The following is a 14,235-nucleotide window of genomic DNA, read 5'->3' on the forward strand; positions in this document are numbered from 1 at the left end:
TAAAAAATTAGAGGGCCTAAATAGAAAATTTTTATTTTAGGAGAGTTGGGCCCTACCAAATTACGGTCGCTATAATAAAAAAATCACTTATCTTTACATTAGAACCTGATTCTTTTCTAAATAAAATAAAAAAAACTATAATACAAGTGAAACCGAAATCAATAAATTTAGGATTATCTATCGAGAATAATTTGATAAAATTTAAGTCTAAACTTTAATATTTAAAAGACAAACAAAATGATGTAACCTTTTAGGGGTTACATATACAAACAAGTACACCCTCTCTACAAAGGTTATTGTGAAAAAATATTATATATATATTGGGGTAAAGTTAGAAAAGATTTTTAAAGGATTAAATCAAATTTTTACCATTTTAAGGGGCCAAAGTGTAATTTTACCTTTACTAATTTAAAATTTTTAAAACATTAAAGGGCCTAAACAAAAAATTTTTCATTTTAGGGGAGCCGGGGCCCCTGCCAGCCCCTTGTTACTATAATAAAAAAACTCACTTATCTTTACATTCGAACCTAATTTTTTTCAAAAAAAAAACTATAATCCAAGTGAAACCATAATCAATAAAATTGAGATTATCTGTCATGAATCATTTGGTAAAATTTAACTCTAGATTTCAATATTTAAAAGACAAATAAAGTGACGTAACCTTTTAAGGGTTACATATACAAACGAGTAGACCGTCTCTGCTATGGTTATTGTGAAAAAATATATCATCTATATTGGGCTAAAGTTAGAAAAAAATTAAAGGATGAAATCTAATTTTTATCATTTTTAGGGAGACTAAAGTGCAATTTTATCTTTACTAATTTAAAATTTTTAAAAAATTAAAGGGCCTAAATAGAAAATTTTCCATTTTAGGGGAGCCGGGGCCGTGCTAGCCCCTGGCTATTATAATAAAAAAAATTCACTTATCTTTATATTTGAACTTGATTTTTTTTAAAGAAAAAAATTATAATTCCAGTGAAATCGAAATCAATAAATTTAGAATTATCTGTTAGGAATCATTTGGTAAAATTTAAGTCTAGATTTTAATATTTAAAAGACAAACAAAGTAATGTAACTTTTAGGGTTACATATACAAACGAGTAGACCCTCTCTATAATGGTTATTATGAAAATATATATTATATATATTTGGGTAAAGTCAAAATTTTTGTTGAGGATCGAAATTAAATTGTATATTTTATGAAAGTAAAATGTAATTTCAAAATTTTATTAGTCTATACCTTTACAAGTTTTAAATAATTAAATCAAACTTTTATCATTTTTGAAAGTTAAAGTGTAATTTTATCAATACTAATTTAAAGTTTTGTAAATTATAAAGGGACCTAAATGGAAAATTTTCCATTTGAGAGAAAACGAAACCCTACCAGCACCTAGTTTTGCCACTGATGTATACTAGAGGTATGCATGGGCCGGGCTGGGCCGGGTTCAGGTCGAGCTCAACTAAAAATTTAGGCCGTTTGCTAGGCACGGGGCCGGCCTGACATGAAAAATGGGCTTAAAATTTTATCCAAGCCCAACCCAGATAAAAATGTTAAACCCAGGCCCGACCCGCCCATATTAATTTTTATATAATTTTAAAATATATATAATACATCAAAAATACTAAACATCAAAACAAATATTTCCCAGTAAATTGAAAATAAATTTTAAAAAAATATGTATACTTAAATAATACTAAGATAGATGAACTTAACAAGCAAATGTCTCTAAAATAATAACAAAATTAACAAATGTCTTTAAAATAATAACAAAATTAACAATAAAATAAGTTTTCTACAATATCCAAACAATAACAACAAAATAGAAGCAACATAATAATAAAATGGTAACAAAATAGGGAGAAAACAATAAGAAAATAATATTAAAAACAAACATATTTATTTTCCTTTAGTGAATTCGGGCCGGGCAAACCCCAGGCCGAAATGCCTTACCCGAGACCTGACCCATTTTTTAAACGGGTTTTTTTTTTGTCAAAGCCCATTTTTTGGGCCTATATTTTTGTCCAACCCATGAACAGGTCTAACGTATACTATCGAATGAAATTAAGTATTTAGTTCGTACCAATATTCTTAACTAATTTTTACTTTATCTGGTATTGAAGAAATAATATGTATTATCAAATTTGCTCCAATGTATTTTCACTATTTGATTTTGGGTTAAATATGAAATTGGTAATCTGAATTTGCCCACTTCTCCTAGATTAATACTTAAGGTTTTTTTTTGTCCCAGATTGATGTCCTAACTTTTTTCCGTCAACTATATTAGCACTCAAGCCTAACACCGTTAAGTTTGGGACATGTGATAGTATCAAACAATGACATGTGTTAGTAGTGACATATTGATGATGTCATTATTTTTATTTTCTTTCATTTGTTCAAGTCAGCAAAAAAGCAACGACATTAGGCTCAGGTACGAATCTAGGACAAAAAAATCTTAAGTATCAATCTGAGAGAAGTGAATAAATTCGGGTACCAATTTTATATTTAACCCTTAATTTTAAATTATAATTACTCCGCATTTGTAATACTTAATAGTAAAACTTTGAAGAAAAAAACAGTGAAATTTTGAGTAATTTTATCAATTGAAACCGAAAGAGTAAGAAACAAAATTCAATACTTATGATGCATGAATAAATATAAAGTTGTATGAATATTGATTAATTCATTGTAATATTTATTTTATTTAATGTATTAATAATTCATTAATTATATATAAAAACATTAATTAACTTTTTTCATAAATTAACCAAAATAAGGAGCATAGGATTGATGAGCTGCTTGTTTTTTTCTTTGACCAAAATCGTGTGCTTCTTACTAATTTCTGCCATACCCATATAATTAATTAATTAATTAAAATAATTGACCCACCAATCATTTCAAGATACCGTATTGACATGTCTCCACTTCATCCATGTGTCAAAATCTCTATGCTCTCATTTTCAAACAATTTCATTTTGGTTAAAATATGCCATAAGTTCTTGCGGTTCTCGTACTCTTCACAAATTTATAATTCAATCCCTTTACTTTTCAAAATTTAAAAGTTCATGTCCAATTATTAACGCTGTTAACTTTTTTAGGGGAGCTGGGGCCCCTGCCAGCCCCCTGGTTATTCCCTTTTTAAAACTTATAATAAAAATTTCACTTATTTTTACATTCGAACCTGATTATTTTTTAAAGAAAAAAACTATAATTCAAGTGAAACCAAAATCAATAAATTTGAGATTGTCTCTCAGGAATCATTTGGTAAAATTTAAGTCTAGATTTCAATATTTAAAAGACAAACAAAGTGATGTAACATTTTAGGGGTTACATATACAAACGAGTGGACCCTCTCTATAATGGTTATTGTGAAAATATATATGATATATATATTGGGGTAAAGTTAGAAAAGAATTTTAAAGGACTAAATCAAATTTTTATCATTTTTAGGGGGTCAAAGTGTACTTTTATCTTTACTAATTTAAAATTTCAAAAAAAATTAAAGGGCCTAAATAGAATTTTTTTTCATTTTAAGGGAGTCAGGGCCTCTGTCAGCCCCTGACTACTATAATAAAAAAAATTCACTTATCATTACATTCAAACCTAATTTTTCTAAATAAAATAATTATAATCCAAGTGAAATAGAAATCAATAAAATTGGGATTATCTGTCAGAATAATTTAGTAAAATTTAAGTCTAGATTTCAATATTTAAAAGACAAACAAAGTGATGTAACCTTTTAGGGGTTATATATACAAACGAGTAGACCCTCTCTGTGATGGTTATTGTGAAAAATATATATTATATACATTGGGGTAAAGTTAGAAAAGAATTTTAAAAGATTAAATCAAATTTTTATCACTTTTAGGGGGCCAAAGTGTAATTTTACCTTTACTAATTTAAAATTTTAAAAAAAATTAAAGGGCCTAAATAAAAAAATCATTTTAAGAGAGCCAGGGCCCCTGCCAGCCCCAGGCTACTATAATAAAAAATTCACTTATCTTTACATTCGAGCCTAATTTTTTTCTAAGGAAAAAAAACTATAATCCAAGTGAAACCGAAATCAATAAATTTTGGATTATCTATCACAAATCATTTGGTAAAATTTAAGTCTAGATTTCAAATTTTAAAAGACAAACAAAGTGATGTAACCTTTTAGGGGTTATATATACAAACGAGTGGACCCTCTCTGTAATGGTTATTGTGAAAAGTATATATTATATATATTGGGGTAAAGTTAGAAAAGAAATTTAAAGGATTAACTCGAATTTTTATAATTTTTAAGGGGCCAAAGTGTAATTTTACTTTTACAAATTTAAAATTTTAAAAAAATTAAATGGCCTAAATAGAAAATTTTTTATTTTAGGGGAGTCGAGGCCTCTACCAGCCCCTGGCTATTATAATAAAAAATTCATTTATCTTTACATTCGAACCTGATTTTTTTCTAAAGAAAAAAAAATAAAATCCAAGTGAAACCGGAATCAATAAATTTGAGATTATTTGTCTGGAATCATTTGGTAAAATTTAAGTCTAGATTTCAATATTTAAAAGACAAACAAAGTGACGTAACCTTTTAGGGGTTACATATACAAACAAGTGCACCCTGTTTACAATGGTTATTGTGAAAAAATATTATATATATATATATATATATATATATATATATATTGGGGTAAAGCTAGAAAATAATTTTAAAGGATTAAATCAAATTTTCATCATTTTAGGGGTCAAAGTGTAATTTTACCTTTACTAATTTAAAATTTTAAAAAATTAAAGGGCTTAAATAAAAAATTTCTATTTTAGGAGAGCCGGGGCTAGAGGTGCTCATGGGCCGGGTGGCCCGCTTGAAATATGGGAGGGTTTGGGTAAAATATAGGCCGAAATATGGGCTTGGGCAAAAAATGAGGCCCGTTTAGAAAGCGGGCAGCCTCGGCACAACTTTTTGCCGGGCCAGGCCCGCCCGACCGGCCCGATATAATAAATATATTTATTTTTTAAATTTTTTATAATTTTAAAATAATTTTAAAATACTTTTTTTAAATTTTTTTAATTTTAAAATATTTTTAAAATATTTTAAATTTTTAAAATAAAATTTTGGTATTTTATTAAAAAAATGGGTCGGGCCCGGGCTTATGATTTTTTTCCCGAGCCGGGCATGGGCAAAATTTCAGGCTCATATTTCGGGCTGGGCCGGGCCCGAGTCCTAAATTTTTTATGGGTCCGACCCGGCCCGGCCTATGAGCACCTCTAGCCGGGGCCCCTGCCAGCCCCTGGCTACTATAATAAAAAAAACCCACTTATCTTTACATTCGAACCTAATTTTTTTTTCTAATGTAAAAAAACTATAATCTAAGTGAAACCGGAATCAATAAAATTAGGATTATCTATCACGAATCATTTGGTAAAATTTAAGTCTAGATTTCAATATTTAAAATACAAATAAAGTGATGTAACATTTTAGGGGTTACATATACAAACGAGTGGACCCTATATGCAATGATTATTGTGAAAAAAACATATTATCTTTATTGGGGTAAAGTTAGAAAAAAAATAAAAGATTAAATCGATTTTTATCATTTTAGGGGATCAAAGTGAAATTTTACCTTTACTAATTTAAATTTTAAAAAATTAAAGGGATTAAATAGAAAATTTTCCATTTTAGAGGAGTCAGGCCTGCTAGCCCTGGTACTATAATAAAAAATTCACTTATTTTACATTCAAACTTGATTTTTTCTAAAGAAAAAATATAATTCAAGTGAAACCGAAATCAATAAATTTGGGATTATTTTTCTAAAACCATTTGGTAAAATTTAAGTGTAGATTTCGATATTTAAAAGATAAACAAAGTGATGTAACCTTTTAGGGTTACATATACAAATGAGTAGATCCTCTCTGAAATGGTTATTATGAAAATATAAATTATATACATATTGGGGTAAAGTTAGAAAAAAATTTAAATGATTAAATCAAATTTTATCATTTTTAGAGGGCTAAAGTGTAATTTGACATTTACTAATTTAAAATTTTTAAAAAAATTAAAGGGCCTAAATAGAATTTTTTTCATTTTAGGGAGCCGAGGGGGCCCTGCTACTATAATAAAAATTCACTTATCTTTACGTTTGAACCTAATTTTTTTCTAAAGAAAAAAGACTATAATCCAAGTGAAACTGAAATCAATAAATGTGGTATTATCTGGTAAAATTTAAGTCTAGATTTTAATATTTAAAAGACAAACAAAGTGATGTAACTTTTAGGGTTACATATACAAATGAGTAGACCCTCTCTATAATGGTTATTGTGAAAAATATATTATATATATTTGGGTAAAGTCGAAATGTTTTGAGGATCGAAATTAAATTGTATATTTTCACGATAGTAAAAATGCAATTTCACCATTTTATTAGTCTATATCATTATAACTTTTAAAGAAATAAATCAAACTTTTATCATTTTTGGAAGTTAAATGTAATTTTATCAATACTAATTTAAAATTTTGTAAGTTATAAAGGGACCTAAATATAAAATTTTCCATTTGAGAGAGAACAGAACCCTACCAGCACCTAGCTTTGCCATTGATGTATACTATGGATTGAAATTAAGTATTTAGTTCATACCAATATTTTGAACTAATTTTACTTTATCTTTTATTGAAGAAATAATATGTATTATCAAATTTGCTCTAATGTGTTTTCACTAGTTAATTTTGAGTTAAACATAAAATTGGCAATATGAATTTGTCCACTTGTACCAAATTGATACTTAAGGTTTTTTTTTGTCCCAGATCAGTACTTTAACTTTTTTTCCGTCAACTATATTAGCATCCAAATCTAACGCCGTTAAGTTTAAAACAGGTGATAGTATCAGCCAATAACATGTGTCAATAGAGACATCTTGATGATGTCATTATTTTTCTTTTCTTTCATTTGTCCAAGTCAATAAAAAAGTAACGACGTTAGGCTTAGGTACTAATCTAGGACAAAAAAAAATGTTAAGTATCAATTTAGGAGAAATGGATAAATTCGGATACTAATTTTATATGTAACCATTTAATTTTAAGTTTTAATTACTCCACATTTATAATAATTAATAGTAAAACTGTAAAGAAAAAACAGTGAAATTTTGAGTAATTTTATCAAATGAAACCAAAAGAGTTAGAAACAAAATCAAATAGTTATGATGCATGAATAAATAAAAGTTGTATGAATATTGATTAATTCATTGAAATATTTATTTTATTTAATATATTAATAATTCATTAATTATATATAAAAACATTAATTAACATTTTTCATAAATTAACCAAAATAAAGAGCATAGGATAGATGAGCTGTTTGGTTTTTCCTTTGACCAACATCGTATGCTTCTTACTAATTTCTGCCATACCCATATAATTAATTAATTAATTAAAATAATTGACCCACGAATCACTTGGATATATTGCCATGTCTCCACTTCATCCATGTGTCAAAATCACTATGCTTTCCTTTTCAAACAATTTCATTTTGGTTAAAATATGCCATAAGTTCTCGTGGTTCTCGTTCTCTTCACAAATTTAAAATTTAATACCTCTGCTTTTCAAATTTTAAAAGTTCATATCCAATTATTAACACTGTTAACTTTTTTTTGTCAAAATTATTAGTGTCAAATAAAAAAAAATACTCACTTGGTAGTAGAGGTGCTCATGGGCCAGGCCGGGCCAGGTTCGGGCCTGGCCCGAAATATGGGCCTAAGATTTTGCCCAGGCCCGGCCCGGGAAAAATCATAAGCCGGGCCTGCCCGCCCATTTTATTTTAAAATTTTAAAAATTAAAAAAGTATTTTAAAATATTTTAAAAGTATTTTAAAAATATTTTAAAAGTATTTTAAAATATTTTAAAAGTATTTTAAAATATTTTAAAATTAAAAAATATTTTAAAATTAAAAAATAAAAAGTATGTAAAAATATTTTAAAATTTTAAAAATAAATATATTTATTATATCGGGCGGGCGGGCCCGGCCAAAAAGTGGTGCCGAGGTCTGCCCGCTTTCTAAACGGGCCTCGTTTTTTGCTCAAGCCCATATTTCGGGCCTATATTTTACCCAAACCCTCCCATACGGGCCGCCCGGCCCATGAGCACCTCTACTTGGTAGTAATGTAATTAAAATGATGTTGAAATGAACTCAAATTTTACAAAATGATCTTAACAGTATTAACAATTGGACCTAAATTTTGAAAACTAAAAAGTATAGGCACTAAATTCTTAAAAATATAAGTATAGGGATTAAATTTTAAAATTTTGAAGAGTAGAGGGACTTATGACATATTTTAACCTTTCATCTTCTCTTAAAAATTTGATGTAATTTAGCTAAACTCATGGTTTTAACTGGACTAATGATCTAACCTACCAGATTAGTTTAATTGGTTCGATTATCAACTCTATTTGAATTAAATAAATTATTAAAAAATTTTAAAAATAAAAAATAAAATCAATTCAACCATCGATCAATCTTTTATCTCGGTTCAACTGGGTTTAAGTAGTTTATTAAAAAATTCGATCTCATTGCCTGGAATGGCATACCAATCGATTTCTAATTCTAACAAGAATGCGCACTTTTAACTTAAGATCAATTTGAAATTAAAAATCAGTTTTTTCGAATTCAACAAGTTAAACTCCTCTTTTGCAAATTTATTTTCAAATTCTTTAATTAAAAATTAAATATCCTTGAAAAATAAAATAAAATTCGGTTGATAACAGACTAAACTGAATAACTGTAATTTCAAAGTCTCGTCTGCTCCACCTTTGCAACATAGTTTGCCTATATATATACTGCGTTCTCTTCTACTATACTGATTAAGATTGAAAAAGAAGTAAAGCAATAACTTCGCGTATAAGTTTTCCCGGCTTTTAGTTTCCTTTCCGGGAAATTTTCAGTAGCCATGTCGACCATTTCGTTTCCAAGAACTAATTTCTTTACTTACGCTTGCAATGGATCGAGTCCCCGCCACAAGCTTCATTCAATTTCGCTCACTCCAAATACGTAAGTCTTTTTGTGATTTCTTTTTCTTCAAGTTAACTAAGATTTTTAGGGTTCTTGATCGTACGTTCTTTATTAGGAAAATGAATACGAAATCAATCGGCCTGGTGAGGAAGGAAGATCATTCGGTATTGCCTCGAACGTCGTTGATTACTCATCTTAAATTCAACAGTCTAGAACCGTCGGATGAGGATCTTTTTCACGAAAAGAAATTAGTATTCGGAAATTACGTGGCGAGACAGGCCGTCCGCGATGAAGAATTGTGGGTACGTATATACTGTTTCTAACCTTTCTAATTTGTTTCATTTGATCAAATGAATGCTGATGGCTCTTTGTTTTGTTTTGTGTCAGGTAGCGGCATATCTGAGAGCAGAAACTCACTGGGAAGATCAACCAGGCGATGAAAGGTAGGGATTGAATTTCTAAATATTTATTTCTTGAAGTGAATGTATAATCTTTTTGTTTCTCAATTAAGTCCTTAGATAACTATATAAGATATAGAAGGATATAGACGCAGAGCAGACTGATAAGTAGCTCTTTTATGTAGAGAAATACAGTACCCTTTTTATGAACCTGGAGCTTAGTTCGGTTTAGTTCATATAGATTCAAGTCTCAGTATTTGCAATGTTTCTTAAATGGATGCCTCTGATTGTCTCTATTCATGATACATATACAGATTGATCGAACACCTCAAAATGGATTTCATTGAGCGGGTAGGACAGACTAGTGCCTTTCTCTTAATTACTTGCATATACATATGAATTTTGGGTTACATGTGAAATGTTTACAAACATTCCATGATTTACAGGAGTTCAATTCCTTGAAAATGCGATGCCGGGGGCAATTCGGGCAGATAAATAAATGTGTCGTCGCGGTACATGTTTCTATTTTTATGTTCTTTCTCAGATTGGTATTCCTTTCGATGTGTTTGTTGTCTCTTTCGGGTGAGGGTTAGATCGATTCGAAGCTTCTGTGTTTCTGTTCAAAAGGACTTCCCAAGCCCATGTAACATAGGTTCTAATGTTATGTCATTGTTTGCTTTTGATCGAGAGTTTTACTCATTGTTATCGAATTATCAGGTTTGTAAGCCGGACCTGAATGTGCAACGCACGGTGATTAAAAGCGTAGTTGGAACCCTTGATATCAGCATTAGGCATCTGTTACATGGAGAGACTTTTCCTGGGGTACATACACTGCAATATTCTTTTATAACATTCATAACCAAGTGATTTGTTCATAACGTTTGAGAATCCGAACCTGTTGCAGCAACATAAGAAGTATCGCTTCCCCATCATCAACACAAAAAACCTTCAGAAATATGCTTACATTTCGAACTTATGCACCAGGAAATCGGCCCGTCGACAAGGCATTGGCAGCAATATGATGCGTTTTGTTATTGAATTCGCCAAATTAAGTGGTAAAAAAAGTTGCAAGCATTTCCTTCCAAGGAAAAGGTTCCCATTCCACTTCTGATTTCAGTCCCTTATGTTGCAGGCATCAAATCCGTATATGTCCATGTGTGTAGGGACAACAAACCGGCATTCAACCTGTACCGAAAGCTTAATTTTGAGGTAATACCACTTTATCGAATCCGTTTTACGTTACCGGCTTGGTTTTGTGTCGATTTCTGAATGGAGTCTGATATACATTTTGCATTCTCCATTTCAGGTGGTTGAAATGGCAAACTCTGCGTTAGAAGAAGAGCAGATGTACTTACTCTGTTATAAGGCATGAAACTCAGTTGAATACAAATTTAGGATGGGTGAGAAAAGGTGACTTGGATAGATAACCAGAAATTGTAAATGCTATGAATTGCTAACAATATGCTTTTTGCTTCGATTTAATTACATTGATTCATAAAGTTTCTTGTAGTATTCTACATGTTTAAGATTTCAATTATCATTATTTGAGGCTAAAACTGTCCATAGTAAAAGTATCACCAAAACCCCTATATTATATTTTAGTTCTTTTATTGAAAATAATTAAATTAATTCATGTATGTTAGATGAATGAGCAAAACAGTCCCTATATTAAAATTGTAACATTAAATATTTATATTAAGTTCTAAAAAAATTAAATATTTATTAAAATAGTTTAGATCACTCGTTTAACATTAAAATAGTTAAAATAAAATTTTATTATATATTAATTTATAATTTATATTTTTTCGTGGGATAAGATAATATATTAATTTATAATTTTATTATTTATAAAGGAGTTAAACAACAATTTTTGAGTTTTTTTATATAAATAATACAAAAAATTAATTACGAAATGGGACATGTTGTAACTTATGTAAATGGTATGTTTTGTACAGTAAATTTAAGTGTCGTCAATGTGTTAAGCGACACCAACCTCAAAAGTAGTCCATTGTTAGACAACACAAACAAATATTGATTTCCTTTAAATACTGAACAAATATCGTAATAATACAAAAAACATTGTTTTTGTATTTCTTCAATATTATATAGTATTTAAAAGAAATACAAATGATTTTTGGTATAGCCTAACAATATGATGACACCACTTAAAAATAGTATTTTTTCATCTAAAATAAGTGTTTTATGAAGGATTGCTTTTGGGCTTGGTGTAGCTTGATACATTAGGGACATCTAAATTTAATGTTGAAAACACATGATTCTTATAAATAATCAATGACATGTCATATTTTCATAATTACTTTTTTGTATTATTCATGTAAAAATCCTCAATTTTCTATATTTAACAAATATAAATATTTATTTAAAATCAATTTTAAGGGATAAATTAGTAATATATGTCTAATTTGAAAGATAATAGGAAAATAGGCTAATTTCTTCAATATTTAGAGAAACAAACCGATTTTAAAGAGAGAAACAAAAACACATCTTACATAAATTATTTTTGTTGACCTATCTGAAAATATGTTCTACAAAACACATTTTTTAATAATTTGACATATTAGCTCATTTGGTAAGATGATTAAACATATTTTGTATTTTTATTTTCAAAATCGACTTATTTTTCTAAAATAGACTAAAATCTCTAATTATTTTTAAAATCGTTTTCATCAAAATTACCCAATTTTTAAAGGTATAACTAAATTAGAAAAAATGGATTTTAGGATAGCTCGTACAAAATTCTTATATTGGGAACTAGAAAGCAATGTCCTATGGATCAAAGCTGTCATCGTCTAAACGACAGCTTATTTGCGGAAAGTGGAAATTCCCGCGTCATTCGTGGGTGGGCCCCTCTGAGTATGGAAATCTAACATGCCATCACGTGTTCCCATTATTTTATATTTTATTGGGTATATACAACTCGTGACCTAATTATTATTATTTTTTATTTTAGACATTTAAAATTAAAAAATATATAATTTAAGCACACTCACGTTAGATAGTTCAATCATTTTGACAACTTTAGTTAAAATTACAAATAACAAGTTAATATATTGATGTAAAAGTTAAAAGACTAAATTTGTTATTATATTAGTTTTTTAACTACCACGTCAGCTTGTCGTTTGTGATTTTAACGAGAGTGACAAAAATAACTAAACTATATAACGTGAGTGCTTAAATTATAAACTTTTTATTTTTGGTGTCTAAAATAAAAAAATTTTACAGTTGAGTAACTTTTTTTTTAAAAATTTATCCTATTTTATTTTTCTTTTTCACCAATAAATAAAAATAATTAATACCTGCAGTTAACGTCTCTCCGCCGCATAACTTATAAGTCTCAGCTTTTTTTACTCCATTCTAACGACAAAGTTACGTTTTTGTGCCATTGATTGCGGTCTTAATTTAAATCCGATAGCATTACAAATTCTGGTTTTATATCTGAAAGGAGCACGCCAAGAGAGGAGACTAGAGAAGTAGATTTAAACCTCTTTGTTTATTACATGATACTTAGCAGAATAGTACGACTTGATTTAGAAAAATGCATGCAAACATTATTTCAAACAAGCAAACAAACTTCTGGGGTTTTAATTTGGCTCTTAAAGTAGTTGCTAATCCCATTAGTATCGAGACTGAAGGTACTTAACCACATTCTTTTTCAACTGGAACGCCTTGGCCAGAATATCTGGGTTGATCGGTAGGTTTGAGCCAAAGATTGCGTTAGCTATGGTGATAACCCCAGCATTTTGGCTACTGAGACCAGCAAAGGCAACCGCCGCAGTTTTTCCTATGTTGAACTGGAAATGAATCAAACCAAAGGGGAAAACAAAAACATCTCCAGGGTTTAGGATTTTAGTGAAGAGACAGTGGGTTGGGTTCGCCATAACGAAGCCGACATAAAGTGTGCCTTCGACAACAAATGAGTGTGGGGGGTTGACACCATAAGGTGCATAGTCGATTCGAACCAGAGATATGCTGAGAGTGTTAAGTCCTAGTATTTGATCTACATTGATCATAGTGACATTTGATCCATCTGGATTTGATGTGTTCCCGGCCTGTTTAGGCCTGAAAAGAAATCTTCTGTAACTGCATGCTTTGGGTCTTTGCAAAATTGCCATTTACAAACACTGCAATGAAGAAATGTTAAAAAGTTATATTAGAACATTGAAACGTAATGTTGTTCAGCCCAGTCTTGATTAACATCACGAGGATGAACATTAACACAAAGTCTTGAATGCGTACCGCCATTCTTGAAGTCCTTGATAGCAACACAAAAGTCCTGGAGAGGACTGGGGTCATATGCTGAGGCCGATGAGCAAGCAAAAGCAATAAGAATGGAGCGAATTCCTTTCATTATGATATATGTTGACTTAGCTGGTTGTTTGCTATTGTTTGGGAGAAGATTGAGAAACTTTGCATGGCAGATAAAGCTATTTATAGATGGAAACCAACAGGCAGGTCATTATTTCCATGAATTGCTGGTAAATGAGTGTCAGATTTGTGAAATTAAGGGATGGGTTTTAGGTGGCAAGAAAGTAAAACGAAACGAAAGAATAGAGATATTTGGAAGACCATTTGTGGGTTAGGATGGTGTCCAGTTAATGTTGACGACACTGTTATTAGGTTTCTAATATGAAAATAGTGTCCATTGAAGACACTTGTTTCTGCTTGAAATCCAGTTCTAAGAAGAGAAGAAACTGGTTGAGGTAACATAAGATATTCTTGAATTTCGAATCTGCAACTGTTTTTCTATTTCAAAACTCTGACCTCATTCATAATTATAATAATAGACATTTTTTCTTGACGCAAAATTTGGCTGGTTAAATGAACATGAAGAAAATTAAAT

At 29.7% G+C, this 14,235-nt stretch overlaps 1 protein-coding gene and 1 pseudogene across 1 annotated transcript; one reads left to right on the plus strand and one right to left on the minus strand.

The window, feature by feature from the left end:
• Positions 1–8,856: 8,856 nt before the first annotated feature.
• LOC105781874 (uncharacterized) lies at positions 8,857–10,930 on the plus strand. The gene is made up of 9 exons (XM_012606400.2): positions 8,857–9,015; positions 9,092–9,278; positions 9,364–9,419; positions 9,689–9,725; positions 9,821–9,886; positions 10,092–10,196; positions 10,279–10,429; positions 10,507–10,583; positions 10,681–10,930. Exons 1-9 carry the CDS (start codon positions 8,915–8,917, stop codon positions 10,744–10,746), a joined length of 846 nt encoding a protein of 281 aa, XP_012461854.1. The 5' UTR covers positions 8,857–8,914; the 3' UTR covers positions 10,747–10,930.
• A 2,063-nt stretch (positions 10,931–12,993) lies between these two features.
• On the minus strand, positions 12,994–13,759 carry LOC105784352 (germin-like protein subfamily 1 member 14; annotated as a pseudogene).
• Positions 13,760–14,235: the final 476 nt, after the last annotated feature.

The sequence above is a fragment of the Gossypium raimondii genome, chromosome 13 (genome assembly GCF_025698545.1).
Source record: "Gossypium raimondii isolate GPD5lz chromosome 13, ASM2569854v1, whole genome shotgun sequence".
Taxonomy (NCBI): domain Eukaryota; kingdom Viridiplantae; phylum Streptophyta; class Magnoliopsida; order Malvales; family Malvaceae; genus Gossypium; species Gossypium raimondii.

Excerpts from the sequence above, each read along its gene's own strand:
- LOC105781874 (XM_012606400.2), top strand. The coding sequence starts at position 8,915 with ATGTCGACCATTTCGTTTCCAAGAACTAATTTCTTTACTTACGCTTGC. Across the intron at positions 10,197-10,278 it reads ATGGAGAGACTTTTCCTGGG|CAACATAAGAAGTATCGCTT; the intron begins GTACATACACTG and ends AACCTGTTGCAG. Across the intron at positions 10,430-10,506 it reads TGAATTCGCCAAATTAAGTG|GCATCAAATCCGTATATGTC; the intron begins GTAAAAAAAGTT and ends CTTATGTTGCAG.